Source organism: Solanum dulcamara, chromosome 10 (genome assembly GCF_947179165.1).
Source record: "Solanum dulcamara chromosome 10, daSolDulc1.2, whole genome shotgun sequence".
In the NCBI taxonomy this organism is placed as follows: Eukaryota; Viridiplantae; Streptophyta; class Magnoliopsida; order Solanales; family Solanaceae; genus Solanum; species Solanum dulcamara.
In genome coordinates, this window is record NC_077246.1 from 9,050,269 (window position 1) to 9,069,521 (window position 19,253).

Sequence of the window (19,253 nt, forward strand, 5' to 3'; positions counted from 1 at the left end):
TAACTCAGCTTCGCCGATATGGACCCAATAGACCCAGGAAACATATTATGGTTAAAAGGGTTGGGCCCCGCACTCTATTTACTCATAGCCAAAGGAAGGTTGATGTGGAGGCAGCTGCTGAATCTAGTCGCAAACGGCCATAAACTTGGGGCAAGTCTCCCTTACATCCTGCATCCCCCCTATTAACCTTGACTCCAGCTCTGATGACCTCCCTGAGGCTGTACGCCATGAACCCACCACTTCCAGTGTCAAGACTAACAAAAAGCTAGAAAAATTTCTTGCTATGGAAAGGAGTTGTATTTTGGGTCTAAAGTTGTTCTTTGGGGAAGGAGTATTGATACTGAAGTTAGGGAGTTTCCTATGGTTCAACAGTTGATGAGGCATTTAAACTTCCAGGGTTGGAGATATCTCTTTGTGGATAATCCTTTAGTTGTTCATGAGTCTGAAGTGGTTGAGTTCTATACCAATCTGGTGGTCTTGGAGGATAATGTGGTTAGTTCTAGGGTTCATAGAGTTGAGATTGTCTTTGATTCACTTCGACTTGGAGAAATTTTGCAAATTCCTATTGTTGGGCTAACTGAATATGTTTGGACTAAGGATGAAAATTGCATACTCACATCCAAGTTCACACAAGGAAGGGTGACTGTCCGGCCTAGGAAAGTGATGAAGGGTGAAATGACACCATTCCACACACTATTGTTTGAATTAATGCACAAGGCAATCGTTCCTCGTAGGGAGAGAAAGCATGAAGCCACATTTAGGGACATGGGGTTGGCCAATGCTCTTGATCTGGATGATTGCATAAACTGGCCTGTTGTCATGATTTCTCACATGGAAAGGGTGATTGATCCTAAACCTGGTCCTCACTAGTTAGCCTATGGGAATCTGCTCACTCTTGTATTTCAGGCCTTCAATATGCCTTGAAGGTCGTAGGGCCACGAAAAAGGACATGATTGATAGAACCACTCTCACTGAGTATGATTGCCTGCTAGCTGCCTCTCCTACTCCTGCACCTGGTCCAAGGGTGGCTGGTCCAGTTGCACAGCTGATGGCCTCTCTCAATGCTCAAGACCAGAATAATGCTCTACAAGCTGAGGTGAACACTCTGAGGGCTGACCTTATTGGTGCACAAAGGGAAGTGGTTTCTCTAAAGGACCAACTGATTAGGTAGCAACAGGAAAACAATGCTCGTATGTACAAGCTGCTTCTCCTTATCGCTACCTCCCCTTTCTCATCTACTCCTCCCTCTTAGCCTTCGTAGCCTGTTCGTTCTACCGTTGTTGGGTTGTGAAAACTGTATTTTTATTGGTTTTGCTTTGTACAGATTATGTTGGTGTCCTTCTGGGCTTAAATGTTGTGCTATGGCTCTGTTGCTTTGTGTTCTTTTTTTTTCTATCTATCATTGTTTGGATGGCTATATCCCCAGATTGTGAGCATTTTGTGTTTCCTCACGCATGTACTCGTGTTGCCATTTATGGCTCTGATTCAGTATATTCACAGTATTTTCTTTATGCCTTCCTCACGTACTCTTCTTTTTAAGATGTCAAAAGGGGGAAGTTGGTTTTTGTATTTAACATATGTGAAGGTGCAAAAGGTGCAAGGTTTGTCATCATCAAAAAAGGGGAATTTGTTGACACCATTCAAGAAGGTTTTGATAATGACAGCTGAAAACCAGATTATGGGAACCTGGTTCACTCGCTGGATGGTGCAGTAGGCAGACGCGGGAAAAACTAGACAAATCCTTGTATAAGTCAAAAACGCAGAAATAAGGAAAGACGACACAATTAAGACTCCTTAAGAAAAAGCAATAAAAAAGTTATACTTTCCTTGTAGGCCTCAACTAGGTTTTCAAAAACCAATGTTATAAAAGGAAAACGTCGCACAAAGGAGGGCTTGGCATTTTGCAATCTGATATTGAGAGTTTTTGTCAAGCAAGAGGCAAAGCAGTAGTTCAAGAGCAAAACATTGAAGAAAGAAGAACTAGAGTTAGGTTTTATTTCTAAAAATTAATTCATGTGTTTGAACTCTACTTAGGAATATTATTGAGTTATAATTTTCTAAGATAGAAAGTGAGGCTTGTAACAAGAAGGGGGTTTGACTTCTTGGAGAGTTTGAATTGCGATTATAGTTAATCGTTAGAATTAGGAGTTTGAGTTAGTTCATTCATTATTGAGTTGTAATCTAAACTGTTCTTTGATGCTTAGTGAAGTTTGGTGAAAATCCTACGAGGTGTAGGTTATGGTTTTTCTTCCAAAAAGTTTTCCATAATAAATTATGTGTCTTGTTCTTACTGTTTACGTTAGTGTCACTAGTTCAAGAACCTGATTCTTGAAATAGTTAGGTGGCACAGGTTTCTACAATACAAATTCACAACTACCATTACAAAAAAGGGATGGAAGAAAATGAATTAACTTGAATTACAAAATGCGTATCGAGACGAGAAACAAAGCAGATGAACCATTCATAAGCTAATTAGTGCCTGTTATTTATATATAAGTCGACACAAAAAGCTTTACCTATTACATCATTCTGTAACTAAACGTGAACTATGGAGCTATTTCCCCGCGGCTAAACTATAGAGATACAAAACTCGTAATATTTCAAGGTATCATAAACCTATATAGCTTACAGCAGGTATGAAAGCTAGACTTAACTCCAACATTCATGTGATAGCAAAAACCAAACAGTACTTCCATATGTACCCCATCTGGGAAACTACCCGCTTCCATCCGAGAAGAGTATGAAGATGGTTGTGCTGGTTTCCAGATACCCTGAACATCCCACTGGTGTCGCGTGTATGACGGACTCTTTGCCCGACCACTGGGAGCAGTTACCTGGATATCATCTATATATATCACCGTCTTGTAAGGAAGACTGACTTAAAAAAGGGATTAGACATAAAATAACACTTGCCGATATCATCTATCTAACAAAGATCAGTGCTTGAAACACTTTATTCATTACCAAACGTAAGAAACTCTAGGAATGTTCTAGACATGCCTACTCCTTTTGAAACCAGGGAAGTGAGTAGCATCAGAATCCAACAAGGCAGCATCAAATGGATTCTGGATAGTTTTCGTCGTCCTGTGTAGTCCAGAAGCTGTTGGTGGCGGAGGAATTTGTGGGACTGCCCAACATGTATCTGGCACCTCAGTACTAAAGCAGTCGTCACCTGCAACTTCTGCGTCAGCATCTAAGAATGGAGAGCTATCTGATTCTCCAAGCTTTCCATTTTCAGCCTGATAGATTTCAACAAAGGAAAAGGTAAGAGTTGGGTACCCCCACTATAAATTCGGTCAATCCAGTAAAACAGATTGATAGCCATTTAAGAGTTGGGAGTTTGCCAAAGCTACACGGTCATCCACAAATACAACATTAGCAATCGCAAAATTCATAATCTATAATGTTTGTGCTTGTGGACTTGGTGATTGTCGAATGCGGCATAAGGCCAGCAAGTTTGTACCTAGACCTGCCTTCCCACTCCAAGATTTTATATAGGGGGTCACACCTTCCGTATAAGGTTTAGCTCTATTCAACTTAGCTGATAAAACCAATGGCTTGTGTCATCAGATACTTCATCTCCATACGAAAATGAATTCCTCGCAGTTGGCCAAGTTCTCATTGAGGCAGAGACATGTACAGACAACTTAACTCAAGAATGAATTATACAACCAAAGCATGACTGTCACATGACGCTTCCACGTCTCCATATTGAAATGAAAACCACGCAAATACCTGTTGCTACATGTACACAAAATGATGTGTACGTACCAGAATCATACAGGCCATACACCAGCAGAGACCTGTATGTGCATTCATTCCAATACAGAGTGCACAACTCTACATTCGGATGATGATCAGCCACGATACCATCATGTTAAATAAAAGCAAACATAAAAAGAAATACGACCCTACATATCAAAAGAAAAAAGAAAAAGGATGACACATAAGTCATACCTTAGATGGTCCATAATCCATGTATCCATAATTCTGATTGAAATCACCCATTCCAAGATATTCATCAAATTGCCACTGTGGAATGATTCCAGCTGCAGAACCTCCAACCATTGGAAGTGTACTAGGTGCAAAATCCCCATCCCCACTAGTATGTACAGGTAATACGCCTTCAGATGGAGCAACTGATGTTACAGGAGCAACACTCTTTGGAATTGGAGGAGATTCTTGCTCCACAACCTTCTGGATAGCAGACGACTTTCCTGAGGATGCTGATGCAGAAGGACCGATAAGTTCAAGTCCCACTTTGACTCCGGTCAGCAAGAACCTCTGGTGAGCTGAGACATAAGCGTTGACGGTGTGAATAGAAATGTCGCATTTTCTGCAGAGCAAAGCCCGATCCTCAAGGCAAAAGAAAAAGCCAGCAGTTTCCTGTACAAAATACATCTCTTACTATTAGTACTTTTTTTTTAACTTTGTGATCAAGGCATGTCAAAGTGATGAGAATTTCATTGGTCAACGAGAGACTACTACGTTGGCTCCGTGTAAGAAAGATCACAAGAAGCACACGTAAAATCACATCTACCATGAAGAAACAATAAAATAATACCACTTGTTCTAAGCAATATCGGTAATTTTATCATTAAAATGACCTTGAAGGTCATTCAAACTCCTAGAGCACTATTGCTACAGAGGAATTAGTTGAGCAGTACAAGAAGAAGAATAAGCATACATAGCCGTCCAATAACCAAAAGATGTATAAATATATATAATGCATGTCAAATATATGTATACCCTTGTATAATCAGTATATAATCTATGTACACCAGCTAGGAAAAGTTTATAGTAAACTGTGAATCCGAACGGCTGTTTGCGTAAAGATCCCTCAATATAACAAACATTACAGTCTATAACGTCTCCTACTCTCAGAGATTATCCTTCAACTAATGCCAACCATTGCAATTTTGCAAGGACAAAAGAACCTACAATAATCCCATAGAACTTGGCTGCTTACTATTTTTACTCTGTTTGAATGAAAGTAACCAGCATGACCTGGTGATGCACTACACAGTGGGTGGAGCCACCTTATCATATCAAGAGGGAGTCAATTGACACCCCTTCGTCAAGTTCATCTAGGTTAAAATTTTAATTTAATGTATATACCGTAAAATTTTAGGTTTTGATTTTTGACACATCTTAGTAAAATTTCTGGTTTTGTCACAGAAATTACCGTGCGGGAGCAATAAGCATGCTAGAAACTAGGGTTGTTCAAATCCTAACCGAAATCGATAAACCAAATCGAAAAAAAAGTTACTGATTTATCTGTAATGGATTATTGGTTCAGCGGTTTTGGTAATGGTTTTAATTATTTTTTTTATCGAATTGTCAATTCTTAACGGTTTAAGATTTTTTCTTAACGGATTAACGATAACCCGATAGTAACTTAATAATTTATATTTATTACAATTCGGTATATAAAGTCTTTCACTTAGGATTTAGTTTTCATACTTTTATTTCTTGCTATCTCAAACTCTTGGTTATTATACCATGTTTTATACTTGCTTTTGAGCTAGACGCAATTTATGTAACTCATATGCATGGTTCATTTGATTTGTTACCTTATTTTACCATATTATCTAAATTATCTAAATACACAACTTATTTTATTATATTATCTAAATCTCTCTGTCTTTCGAAAAAATACAAAAATTCTTATTCTCTCCTATTCAAAGATACATAAGATACAATTCATCACTTATGTGATGCATCGAAACGTCTGATGCATCACTTTACGCGATGTATCGGTCGGATACATTACTTTACGTGATGATCAGGATGTTTTGAAATGTATCCTGATTCCACCAAATTTAAGGGATTTTTATAATTGAGAAAAGAGTACGGATAGAATGTAATTAGTTCTTTTAACATTATGAGATTTGTGTAATCCTTCCTCTATCTAAATGATTTCATGTGCCTGCTTCATTTGATTTATCACCGTGTTTCTAAATGAATTTCAATAATTTTTTGTATCAAATCTTAATGGTTAAATCGATAACCGAACCAATAATGATGGATAACCAATATGTCAATATCTTAATGATTCTATATCAGTTTGACATATCTATCGATAACCATGTCTCTCTTGGTTGGACCAAATCTCCCGAATTGGGATAGTCAGAATCAGTCTCCCTGGGGTGATGACACCTACTAGACCGATATGCAGCCCTACGAGTAGAAACAGGTGTAACAAGACTTGGACAATGGAATATTCTTTTTTTGAATGCTAATACTTACCAAGGGAGAAAAGAGAGAAGAATAAATGCACCTTCATTTGAACACGTGTTTCAAAATTGAAACAGGAGTAGTCTATGTTTTACTGTTGTTGACTTAAGTTTCTGATTTCAGTAGAAAGCACTACTGGTTTAGTGCCCAAAAAATTTGAACGCAACTAAATAGGTAAAAATGATTTATATATATATATATATATATATATTTAATAACTAATGACAATATTTAAGTTCACAAAATTAAAAAACGAATTATCTTTTCTTAATAAGTTAAAAATAATCACGTTAAATCAAAACGAGACACATAAATTTGTTGAAACAGAAAAAGTTTACTTGGCATATGTCACACTTGGGCATGGGTGAAGATGAAGCAGAAAGAGGAACTCTCTGATGCTTATTGGCAAGCTTATTTGCAGCATGAACTTTATCATCACAATACCAACAAAGTGCTGCTTCATCAGCACAACAAAATACCTTTGCCTCTGCTACCTCACACGCGTTACACTGAATCTTCATCCTTTTTTTGTTTTTTTTAATTTATTTTTTTAACCAAAAAAAAAACAGAAAAACTTTCACCTCCCAATTAAAACACACAAGCAAGATCTATAGTCTTTAACAAAGATCTGCAAGTGAAATATTGGTGGAAAACTAAAGAGAGAGTGTGTAAAAACAGTATGAACTAAAAATCTAATGGGATTTATGTTTATGTTTCCAAAAAAATGTTGGATTATTTTTATTATTATGTCATACGTAGTAGAAAGAAAGGCGGTTTATATACGTGTCATGCATTGTCAGTGTCACAGAGTCTAGTAGAGTTACAAGTGTTTAGGGTGACTTGTGGGAAATGCAGGAGGTTTTCTTCGTATTGAAGTATCTTATGGATATTCATTTGATTTGAAGATTTTATAATAAACATATGAAATCCTAGGAAGCTCAAATGCATGTGAGTTTTTTTCTTTTTTACATGTAGAGCGACACATAAACAATAGCATTACTTGCCATTGAAGAGACAACCTGCTGCCCAGTTGCCTGTTGGTGGTCGGCAGAGCTAGCTTGTCATTGTATGCTGATGAAGCGTCCATGCATGCACGGCCTTGGACTGAGAGACTATTTGGACTATGGGCAGGCCATAGTATTATCATCTTCTTTTTTTTCAATGGAAAGTACTAAAAAGTTCTAACATCCTACGTAAGATAAGTATCTGTTTTGGATTGGTTTATTTTAAACAGTTTTGAAGTATTGAATAAAGTTAAAAAATATTTATAAGCACTTATTTTTAACGCAAAATAACAAAAATAAATCAAAAGATATAAGTTAGAATTTCTAATTTATGGTTTTTGACTTATAAGTCAAAAGTCATAAGCCAAAAACCAATCCAAACAAGTTCTTCAACTGCTGCTGAGAGTAAAACTCTATTTTCTTAATTTTGTTGTAAGACCCCATAATGTTTAAAATAACAATTTTATATATTTGATAAGTCGATTAATCGTGTTTTATGTCAATCATCATTATGATGTCGGGAGAATAATGGTAATTTGGTGATTATATCAAGGAACAACTATATTAAATCACTTGAAATTTTTAGATAGAAATTAGAGGTCAAAGGGAGTCTTGAAACAAAAATTTCAATTGACAGATTTATTCTAAGAAAGTTTTGATAGAATTTTGTTTATGGGCTGTAAAGTTTTGATAGAATTTTGTTTATGGGTTGACTTGGGATGAGTATATCTCTCAATATATAAAAGGTCAGAGGATCTTTAATATATTAAATTAAAGTTGTTTGAGTCTAGTTTTATGAACATCAAACCATTCGTTATTTTGATATAGGAGTAAAAAATTATGACTGTTTTATCGTAGACTGTCCTGAAAAATCAAGTCTTGGATCTGCTCAAATTTGACCGCCGGGTGTTTTGGACTTCAAAACATTTATTTTCATCATTTTTGAACAGAGAAACGTCCAGCAGCCATGGAGGAGGGTTTCAAATCATGTTAGGATTTTTATTTGGAATCCGTTTGATACGTTAGTTAAATGTTTGGGTTTATTTAGAAAATATTAGAATAATAAAAATATTTTTTAAAAAATAGTATAAATAAAAAATAAATTAAAATAAAAAAATATAAATATAAATAAAAGAAGAATTTTAAAAAGTTTCATCAATTCCTTACCCTCCCTTAGAAATTGAAGAGTGTAATTACTTCCCTTCAATTACACTCAATTCCTCTCTTATTAAGTAATTACTTGGTCTACCAAATATGTCAAAGAATATAATTACATTCAATTACGCCAAATTCTAATTACATTGTGGCTTTCCATTTGGTCATATTTTGCTGATTTCTAATTCTTCTACTAGGTTTCTTCTACTACTTTTTTTTTTTGGTAATCTTCTAGCTACATCATACAGGCTTTGTGGCACAGAGGTTGGTTTGATAGCTAATTAGAGTTATGTAAATGTTAGTAATGTAGAAATTATTTATGATGTAATTTATGTAGGTATTAGTTATGCAGAGATTAGTTATTCATGTATTAATTATTTCATATTTTATCTAGCATAAAATAGTATATGGATTGATTCATAACTTATATAGTTATATTGGTTCTAAGGAATTATAAATTGCAAAATCAAATACCATACTAATTTTATATATAAATAATTTCCCTCTTAAATAATTACCAAACATTATATTACTTATGCAAGATTTAATACCTGCATAATTCACCTTTAAGATCGTCTACCAAACAACCTCTAAAGTATCTTTCATTTTTGACCTCTTTTGACATTTTACTGTTGCTATACATCGAGTCTAAAATATATGATTTTCCACGTAGAAAAAGAAATTGAAGTTATATTATTTTTTCCTACATTATCAAAATAATAAAGAGGTAGCTAGAATATTATTATATTATGTAGCCATTATAGAAAATAAAGGGATTTTAGTTAGATTCAACAAGTACTATTTGGGTGAAGAACTACTTAGTTAATTTAAATTTATATCAATAATTAATAATTTAAAATATTCAAAATTTTATAAAAAAGTTACTCTAGATAAATTCTTTTTAAAAAAACATTTATTGTACCCATATAACTGGTAAGTTTATAACGATGGACCATGAGTAGTAGCAGAACTGGCAATATTCAACAGGGGGAAAAAATGCTGGCTTTAGTGTCAGCACCAAATAGCTGTTACATCAATCACTCAAGAAAAAGAAGATTTATACACAAGAATGAATGTTACATCTCCACAACTTGTTCACTTCACTTGTCAAACTCCCATTTACTTTTACAATCACGAAATCTTGTTCTGAATCAAAAACCCATTTCACAAATATCCAGGAGACCGCTTCTGTGTTCAAATTCGTCAACTGTCATTACTGCAGCTGATGATAACAGCAAGAATAAAAGCATTGGGGATTGGATCCAAAGTGTTGGGGAAGCGATTTCTGTTTTGTTTCCTTTGTGGGTAGCTTTGGGTTGCTTGATTGGGCTGCTTAAACCTAGCTCATACAATTGGGTCAAACCCCAATGGACTGTGATGGGTATCACACTCACCATGCTTGGCATGGGAATGACTCTTACTTTCGATGATCTTCGTGCTGCTTTAGCCATGCCCAAAGAGTTATTATGTGGTTTCGTCCTTCAGTATTCGGTATCTTATCTCACCCTTTTCCATGTTCAAAATGTAATTTTGTGTCCTTTGTGCAATTCAAGGGTAAACACTACCCTCCCCAAATGTCGTTGTTGATTGCAACACAAATGTATGCTCCCCTGGACCTTGTTTTCTTCTTGTTAAACTAATTGTATGTTCTATTTGTCATCTTCTTTTATTTGTTCAAAATATTGCACTTCTTGTGATGTCTCTAATTAAATGTGTTCTGTATTGATTGAACTTGTCCATGTTTCTGGTTACCTTGTCATTAATTAGTCATTTCGTTGTCAATTATGATTACCTGCATTAGATTTGCAGTTTATCCCACAAACATCCAAAAAGATATATGTTCTGCTCAATTTCTTTGGCATAGATAAGTTAAAAGGCTGTTTTCTGGTGTAGGTGATGCCTTTATCAGGATATTTTGTTAGTAAGCTATTAAATTTGCCATCCCATTATGCAGCAGGCTTGATATTGGTTGGCTGCTGTCCTGGAGGTATGCTCAGCTAAACTCCTTTGCAAGCCTTCTACTTATAGGCATTCACTAAGCATTTCATGCATTACTCTGCAGGGACGGCAAGTAACATTGTCACTTACATTGCACGGTAGGTTGACATTTCGAAGATTCTTTTATATCATCATTATTTAATATATCCTTCTTTCCTGTTATTTTCATTATAATACCTACTAGGTGTTGATTCTTCATTTTATTGCAGTGGAAACGTGGCGCTTTCAGTTTTGATGACTGCTGCAAGTACCCTATCTGCTGTGGTTGGTAGCTTTTATTTCATTATTTGGTTGACGAATATCTTATCCAATATAAGACATTTATATCTGTGCATAGGGTGTCATGTGTTTTATGCATCCCAAGAATAATTGACCTAAAACAGTTAGTTCCTAAAAGAAACTTTCACGAGATAGTTCTTACTGGGAAATGTGTAACCTATTTACTCTTGAGATTAAAGCTTCTGGCCAACAAAGAAATGCATTATTGGCAGAACAATCAACAATCAACTAAAATAAATTCGGGGAGCTTCTTTTTCAAGTTACTTTTGTGTTAGAATTCTCTCGACTCCCAAAAGCATGTAAGCATTTGGAGGAGTTGGTCTATTTCCTCCTAAGAGCAATACAAGTGCAATAAGAATGTCAAAGCAGTCAATTGTTACCATAGTCAGAGACAAAAATGAAACGTCAATGTCGACACTAGATATAGACGGGATGAATTTGAAATTCAAGTGAAAAAAAATATGTCTAGTGAAGTCTTCAGCATTAGTTACAACAACAACAACATACCCAATGAAATCCCACAAGTGGGGTCTGGGGAGGGTAGGATGTACGCAGACCTTACCACTACCTCATGGAGATAGAAAGGTTGTTTCCGAAAGACCCTTGGCTCAAAAGTCACAGCTAATTTAAAAAATTCAATTAACCCCTACCATCAGAGTGGTTGTGCAAACAGGTCCAGCTAATTTACCTCTAGACTGCAATCAAGGTGCAGGGTTAGAAAGCGTAAAACTGAGTATTGAATGGTCATAAGATGTATCAAGTCCAGAACATGAAAGTGTTTCTGGATACTGAAGAATATAAGAAGATTAGGTTCTTCAATTGTTTTCTTGATACGTAGTTTTCTTAGATAGTTGATCCGTGTTGAACTATAACAGAAAAATTATTGGTAGTTGAATCCGTGTATGGGACTGCTTATAAAAGACACAAATGGATATCTAAATCTAATAAACAAAGCATTATATCATCTTGCCAAATAATAAACCACCAGAGCACTTTTGTCTAAGACTGGCAGGCCGTTGTATTCTTAAGCAACGTGGAAAAAGTTGCCACACTTCCTTTTATTGTTGAATATATCTCACACTTCCCTTAATACCCTTGGAGATGCTCTCATCCCTATTTGATGATGTGAGAGCTCCCTTAAGTTGATTGCACTTTCTGGTTACACATGCAGGTGATGACCCCTTTTCTAACACAGAAACTGGCAGGGCAATTTGTTGCAGTAGATGCAGCTGGACTTTTCATGTCCACTTTACAGGTCCATTTCCTCATCTAGATATTGGCTTATCAGTATCGTAGCTTGTCATAATAAACTATAAACCCTGCCAAAGTTCAGGTGGTGCTTCTTCCTGTATTAGCTGGTGCATTTCTGAATCAGTATTTCAAAAGCCTTGTCAAAATTGTGTCTCCGTTGATGCCACCTATTGCTGTAGCAACTGTTGCAGTTCTTTGTGGAAATGCAATTGCGCAGAGTTCTTCTGCAATCCTTATGTCAGGTCAACAGGTTGTCTTAGCTACTGCTCTTCTTCATGCGTCTGGCTTCATCTTTGGTTATGTACTCGCGAGGATGCTTGGAGTTGATGTATCCTCCTCAAGGACAATATCTATTGAAGTCGGCATGCAGGTAAGAAAATATTTGTTCGCTTTCAATCCTCAGTATATAACTGTAGAAAATATTCATAAATGTATTGCCAAAATGGCACCTGAAAAACAATCATGGGAAAGATGGAATTTGAATAGTTAGACAAGCCCTTAATATATCATATCTTTTAGTAAGGCTCTGTGTTGTCATTAAATCGTACTACGTTTGTTGCAGAACTCGGTTCTTGGAGTAGTTCTAGCCACTCAGCACTTTGGCAATCCACTTACTGCAGTACCATGTGCAGTTTCTAGTGTTTGTCACTCGATATTTGGCAGTGCCTTGGCTGGCATCTGGAGGCGTTCCGTTCCAGACAAAGTGCAGGACTGAGTCACTCTGTTGGTATATCTTGACAACGAATATGAGATTGTAGTTTTTCACAAGTGATACATCAAGCTTGTTAGTAAGTGGAATTGGAGGGTCCGTTATTTATTTTTTGGGGGGGAAGTTCATAGTGTTGATGTCTGGCGAATCAGCATTAACCTATCGATACTAAAACCAATTTGGTATTTCTGGGGGGTGATTTCAAGATGTTCCAGGTAACTTTGAATTCTCCGAACTAGTAAAACTGCTCGAGATGACAAAGTAATCAATTATGCAGAGAGTCGACTAAACATCTTGATCATTAGCAGGAAATCTGCCCGTATTTGATCTCCAATTCTTGTTCACGCAATGATCGTGTGGGGTGACTTGTGATCTCATATGTTCTTGTCGAGTGAGGAAAACTAGGCTCGTGTCACGGTATTTAGTTAGCTTCTTGCAACACCCTTGTTCTCTCACATTGCAAAATTGAAACAAAGTTTTTACCTAGAATGGTGACATCGATTTCAACTATGGTATAAAGAGGCAGATTAAATGGGTAAATTATGATGTGGTAAAACAATATATTCAGTTGAATCCACAGTACCCGTGGTAGATCTGCCTCTATGAGGCTTCTGAGCTTTTCCTGCAAAGCATATTCCATGTGGGCTGTAAACAGGAGGGACCATATGGAAACAGAAATCTTGCTTTGGCACGAAAGAATTCCAGGGAACAGCAAAAGCTCAAGAAAGAGTACAAATTATGTTAATATATGCCAGAAATGCCAGCGTCTGTCACGGCTGTTGCCTACAAATTAAAGAGTTCGGAACCTATTTGAACCACAAAAGAGATAAAAGTGATAAAAATAAGCCACATTTTTAAAATGTAACTAAAATAGGCTTAGTGTAGAATTTTATTCCGTTTTAGAAAAAAAATTAACAGCAACCGTTAATTGTGGACGTTTAAATTTTAATGTAAAACGAAATTTTTTCTTACACTTTATAAAGTGTAACTATTTCTTACACTTTATAAAGTGAAACTATTTCTTACACTTTAAATTGTATCTCTTTATGACCTCTTTCTTACGCTTTAAATTGTGTCTCTTTATAAAATCGAACTTATCTATTCATGAATAAAAAACCCAATTGAATTAACAAATTACCTTGATTTGATATATGTAATCACTTGAAGCCTTCAAAAAGTCGGTCAATGATTCGTCATTATAGATAATCCACTCCCCGAAATTTACTTGTCCCTGTGATAAAAATGAAGTTGGATATTTTTCAACTACAGTCAAATCGTAATTGGTACTATTTACATCCATCCTTTTATAAATTGATGAAAGAAACTTTTGAAATCGGACATTAAGTGAATACTTAGCATTGTGTTTGGGGAGACAATTATATTGAATTGTGTTTCCGTCATGTGTAATTTCACCTTCCCAATAAATTAAAACTCTAACTTTTGGTTAGAAGATATTTTTGAGATTGACTGAAAAATATAGAGGACTAAAGATGTTGACGGTGTAATTTTTGACCATCCTTAAATAGAGCTTGTGGAGCTTCGAAATTAAACAAAATAAAAATATATAACATAATAATTTTTTCCGTTTTCTTGATATGCCATATCAATATAATTGTATTACAAACACTGCAAAAATTACATAAAGAGGTCATAAAGAGACACAATTTAAAGTGTAAAAAATAGTTACACTTTATAAAGTGTAAGAAAGAGTTCCGTTTTACACTAAAATTTAGACGTTCACAGTTAACGGTTGCTGTTAATTTTTTTTATAGAACGGAATAAAATTTTATACTAAGCCTATTTTAGTTACATTTTGAAAATGTGGCTTATTTGTGTCACTTTTATTTCTTTGTGGCTTAAATAGGCATTTGACTCCAAATTAAATTATTTTTAGTGTCTCAATTTATGTGAAGATATTTAATTGAACACCAAATTTAACAAAAAAAGAAAAACTTTTTAAATATGATTTAAAATTAGAGAGTCACAAAAATTGGGATGGATGGATACATATTTGACAACATCTCAGGCCAAAAAGTGCCATATAGATTATTGAATGAGCAAAGATACTACTGAAACAGATGACTGATACAAAATAACTTCATGTGCTCCTCTGCTGAATTCCATCCTACTCACACTTAGACCCCCACTGTACATTTGCATATTGCAGATGAAACAACAAATCATACATCTCAATCAACAAAGACGGATTTAGGGTTTAATTTAATGAGTTCAATCTCTAAATTTCCTAGCATTGAAGTACTCTTGTACTCTCGAAATTATAGATTCAAAATTTTGTATTAATTTGAAATTGAAGTGGTTTTTCTTATATATATTTATGTCCTATGTCGAAATATTGGGTTCAGTTTTAGTGGCGGATCAAAGATTTTCTTCCTTGAGATTTGAATTTGGAATCTCTAAGTGAATTTTGAACCTCCTAAATTATCAAATCAACCTCCTAATATATATATATATATATATATATATATATATATATATATATATATATATATATATATATATATATATATATATATATATATAAATTACATTATATATACAATGTAATTTTTTATTGAGGAAATTTGGATGAACACTCTCGGCCCCTAGATCCGCCCATGTTCAGTTCAATACATTGAAACAGGCTCCATCTATGAACAAACTACAATTGAAAAAGATTTTCTCAGTAATTATCTGTTAAGACTGCATTAGGTACAAGAAACCTTGGAGAACATACCAACACTCATGTACTATGTATCAAAACTAAAGAGCAAATTGATTAGTTAAGTTGTCACAAAATCAATTTAAAGCGTGAATAGATAACTTGCGACAAGAGGATGGATCAGGACCACAAATAGGAAAAGTTCGGACCCAATAGGAAGAATTAAGTTGAAGAAATTAGGGTTTCAATGGATTCCCCTACATTGAGAAATTACATTATTCATAAAACAATAACAGGAGGGAGTTGCTTCAATGGTAAGTAGTGTTTGTTGAAGAATTACAAAAGTCTCACACATTGGTGGTTAATGAGATGGGTGGATTCCTTATAAGACTTGGACAATCCTTAGCTTGTGGGATGTGAGTTAGGCCTAAGACCTAATTTAACATGGTATCAGAGCAGGATCCGTCTCACCCAATGTTGGCCCCCGAAATTAAAATAGCCCACGCACCAGATGCTAAGCACTAAGTGTGAGGTGAGGTGTTGAAAAATGACAACAAACTCACATTGGTGGTTAATGGGATGGGCGGACTCCTTATAAGACTTTGAGCTAGCTTTTGAGTGTGAGTTAGGCCTAAAACCTAGCATCACATGCTAAGCATTGGGTGTGAAGTAGAGTGTTGAAGAATGACAATAGTCCCACATTGATGATTAAAGGGATGAGTGGACTCCTTATAAGGCTTGAACAATCCTCCTTCCTTTGAATTAGCTTGAATTAGCTTTTGGGGGTGAGTTATGTCTAAAATCTAATTTAACAATGCTCTTTTTCAATCCTAAAATTATGAGTTCGAATCATAAAAAAGAAAAGCTCGGGAGGATAAAAACAAAAAAAACTGCTTTAGAATTTTTTAGTTTCGCTCGGACCTACTGCAACTCATCTCAAACTTTATGTCACATATGAGAATTATTTTTCTTAATCTTGATAGTTGTGCGGCGGAACAAGCAAATGAAAGTCGTAGACAAATATAGTATTAACTCGTGACTATTTGATAAACTCTCGGTTAATTTTTACTTATTCATTATTTTATTTTATTATATTAAAATGAAATATCTATTTATTTTGTTCCTGTGAAACCTATATGTCACCTTTATTAGTAAGTGGGGAAAATAAGGTAAAAGGGACCTTTGAGAGTTAAATGAAGGATATGGAATTTGTATTTTGTTTTAATTTTTTTTATTATAAATTTTTAATTAGATGTTAATTATGAAGAGATGGGGTTGAATTAGAATATTTAAAAGTTTAGGGTAAAAATTAAAAGATCAAAAACTTTTAATAAAACCCTAATTTTTATTCATTTACTCCACTTTTTTAAACTTATGTTATCTATTTCCCTCTTCTCTTCTCTTCTCTCTTCTGTTCTTCATTTCCCTCATCTCTTCTCTTCTCTTTTCTTCATTTTTTTAACGCTCTTGTTTCTTTTTCTTTCATCTTCTTCTTCCTTAACTTCTTTACTTTTTTCCTTCTCTGTTTTTCCCTTTCTGTTTAAACTTTTTGTGTTTTCATCTTCTTCTTCTTCGGATGTTGTCATTCTCATTTTTTTCTTCACTCCGATTTGATTGTGAAAACTATATTAAAAAATTGATGAAAACAGATGAGAACAGAAGAGAGGATATGTTGTAAATGTTTATATAAACATGAGTTGTTCAAGCAACCAAGAAGATATTTAAACAACCAAAAGTTTTTTAGTTCAAACAACCAGAAGATATTTAAACAACCCTAAATTGTTTAGTTCAAACAACAAAAGTTGTTTAAACAACCAAAAATTATTTAAACAACCAAAAGTTGTTTAGTTCAAACAATCAGAAGATATTTAAACAACCCTAAGTTGTTTAGTTCAAACAACCAGAAGTTGTTTAAACAATCAAAAGTTGTTTAGTTCAAACAACCAGAAGATATTTAAACAACCCTAAGTTGTTTAGGTATTTTTTACAACCCTCTTATATGTTGGACCTATTTGTAAATAACAAAACTTTGGGGTGTATAAAAATATTCTTTTTTAAATTAGCATAACTCATTAATACCTAATTATACTAGAGTCCCTTTTACCCAATTTTTAAAACTTGTGTCCTATATCCTCAAATAGATAACTCAAAAGTCTCTTTTAATTAAAATCTCTAGCCTACTAATATTCATTTCCCTATGAGTGACTATTTCATATTCCCTCCGTTCTCTCGATTTTTTATTAACAGTCTCACGTTTTTATAAGAGTTTATGGCAGATCAGGAGTGTATTTAAGATCAATTAATCAAGTAAAAGAGTTTTTTTAAGACTGACAATAATTTGGGGAAGAAACTAATAATTCACACTAATTTCAAGAGTGTTTTCAATACTTTTCTACCTTTTAACTTCCATAGCCCAAGACGACAAGGCATATCTACTAGTAGCAAAAGAAGTTGGGATATACTGCTCTTTCTATTTTAATTTGTTTGTATTATTTTATTTATAATATTTAATAAGAATATCATTTTTTATATTTAGTAACTTTTTACATTTCAATATCCTACCTGACATATTTAAAATCATAAAATTCAAAGAACATTTTGATATATTGCACACATATTTAATTTAAAATCATAAAATTTAAAAATCTATTTTATTTTTAAAACTTTGTATCGAATTATATTAAGACAAACAAAATGAAATAAAATTAATAATATTTTTTTATATATATATTTCATAAGATTGATGGATAAGAAATATGGGATGATGAGTTCAAGTTAATGACGGCTGTGTACGTAAATTGTGTTTCCTTAGTAAGTGATTCAATTCTTTGTTTTTCTTTTTTTGGTTGAAGAAAGTGATTCAATTCTGAAACTATAACAAGTATCCCATTCATTTCGATTTACTTACCTAATTTTTTTTTAATCTATTTTAAAAAAATATCTTTCTTTTTTTTTTTACAATTTTTTAAATTTAACTTTTTAATGACATTTTTAAGATTACAATAATTAAAGTACATTTTGATATATCTGTCATTAATGCCAATTGACATATCTGTCATTAAAATTTTTTTTTTTTTACTTTTTAAAATTTGTGTCAAATAAAAATAAAACAAAAAATTTAAACGAAGAAAGTTGTAATATTTGTAGCATATACATATATAATTTTTCTTTGGTATAATAATTGATTAAGAAACAAACAAAAGGAGGGAAAGTGCGAAGAACCTGTGTTGTTCAAACTTATTCATGAATATGACCTTTGCCCCTTTGCTAACTTCCCCACAATCTACCTGTCCTACTCAACTTCTCTTTGTCCCACCCCTATCTATTTTCTTATTCCTAAATTACCCCCCTTTTCACCCCACCCCCCCCCACCACCACATTTTTTTCTGTTACTTTTCGAATTTAAATTATATATAGAACAACACTCTCAATATTTTTTTATAAACATGACATAACAAATACTCTTTTCATTTCAATTTATATGATCTAGTTTGGCTGAGCATAGAGTTACGTAAAAAAATTACTTTTGAAATTTTTGATCTAAAATAAGTGATAGATGTTTAGGTGACTATATAAATCATCTTATTAAGGATAAACTGAGCATTTCAAATTTAAATTGTTACTAAATATAAAAATGTATCATTCATTATAAAATTGACCAACAAAAAAAGTTGTGTCCTATAAATTGGACCAAAAGGAATTGTAATTTTACCTTATTTTTTATGACACATGTAACGTTTTGATGACACAAAATATAAAAACGCTACACATGCGATAGCATGTGTGTTTCGCATGTGTGTTTTAAGTAGAGGGGCAGTGAAGCAAGATACATGATGCAGTCCAAAGTTTAAAACGTTAATAAAATACTGAGATACAAGTGTTATATTATTACTTGTTAGGATCAAAATAAAGCGCGCTAACAAAAAAATTAAAGTTACAAAAGGTACTTTAAATGACAAAC

The 19,253-nt window shown here is 33.9% G+C and overlaps 2 protein-coding genes across 2 annotated transcripts; one reads left to right on the forward strand and one right to left on the reverse strand.

Moving 5' to 3' along the window:
- Window positions 1-2,990: 2,990 nt before the first annotated feature.
- On the reverse strand, window positions 2,991-6,758 carry LOC129905016 (B-box zinc finger protein 22-like). The gene is made up of 3 exons (XM_055980416.1): window positions 6,576-6,758; window positions 3,958-4,386; window positions 2,991-3,239 (listed from the first exon to the last, which is right to left on the reverse strand). Exons 1-3 carry the CDS (start codon window positions 6,756-6,758, stop codon window positions 2,991-2,993), a joined length of 861 nt encoding a protein of 286 aa, XP_055836391.1.
- A 2,572-nt stretch (window positions 6,759-9,330) lies between these two features.
- Window positions 9,331-13,122, forward strand: LOC129871316 (probable sodium/metabolite cotransporter BASS1, chloroplastic). Its single transcript, XM_055946218.1, has 7 exons — window positions 9,331-9,887; window positions 10,290-10,383; window positions 10,459-10,492; window positions 10,604-10,658; window positions 11,845-11,928; window positions 12,007-12,294; window positions 12,487-13,122. The coding sequence occupies exons 1-7, from the start codon at window positions 9,351-9,353 to the stop codon at window positions 12,637-12,639; spliced, it is 1,245 nt and encodes a 414-aa protein (XP_055802193.1). The 5' UTR covers window positions 9,331-9,350; the 3' UTR covers window positions 12,640-13,122.
- Window positions 13,123-19,253: the final 6,131 nt, after the last annotated feature.

Bases quoted from the DNA above. Each gene is read 5' to 3' on its own strand.
- LOC129871316 (XM_055946218.1), top strand. From the start codon at position 9,351: ATGAGTAGTAGCAGAACTGGCAATATTCAACAGGGGGAAAAAATGCTG. The intron at 10,493-10,603 runs GTAGGTTGACAT...ATTTTATTGCAG, and splicing joins ATTGTCACTTACATTGCACG to TGGAAACGTGGCGCTTTCAG. The intron at 12,295-12,486 runs GTAAGAAAATAT...CGTTTGTTGCAG, and splicing joins CTATTGAAGTCGGCATGCAG to AACTCGGTTCTTGGAGTAGT.
- LOC129905016 (XM_055980416.1), bottom strand. From the start codon at position 6,758: ATGAAGATTCAGTGTAACGCGTGTGAGGTAGCAGAGGCAAAGGTATTT. The intron at 4,387-6,575 runs GTAAACTTTTTC...TATTTTGTACAG, and splicing joins CCAAGTGTGACATATGCCAA to GAAACTGCTGGCTTTTTCTT. The intron at 3,240-3,957 runs GTATGACTTATG...GAAATCTATCAG, and splicing joins TGGATTATGGACCATCTAAG to GCTGAAAATGGAAAGCTTGG.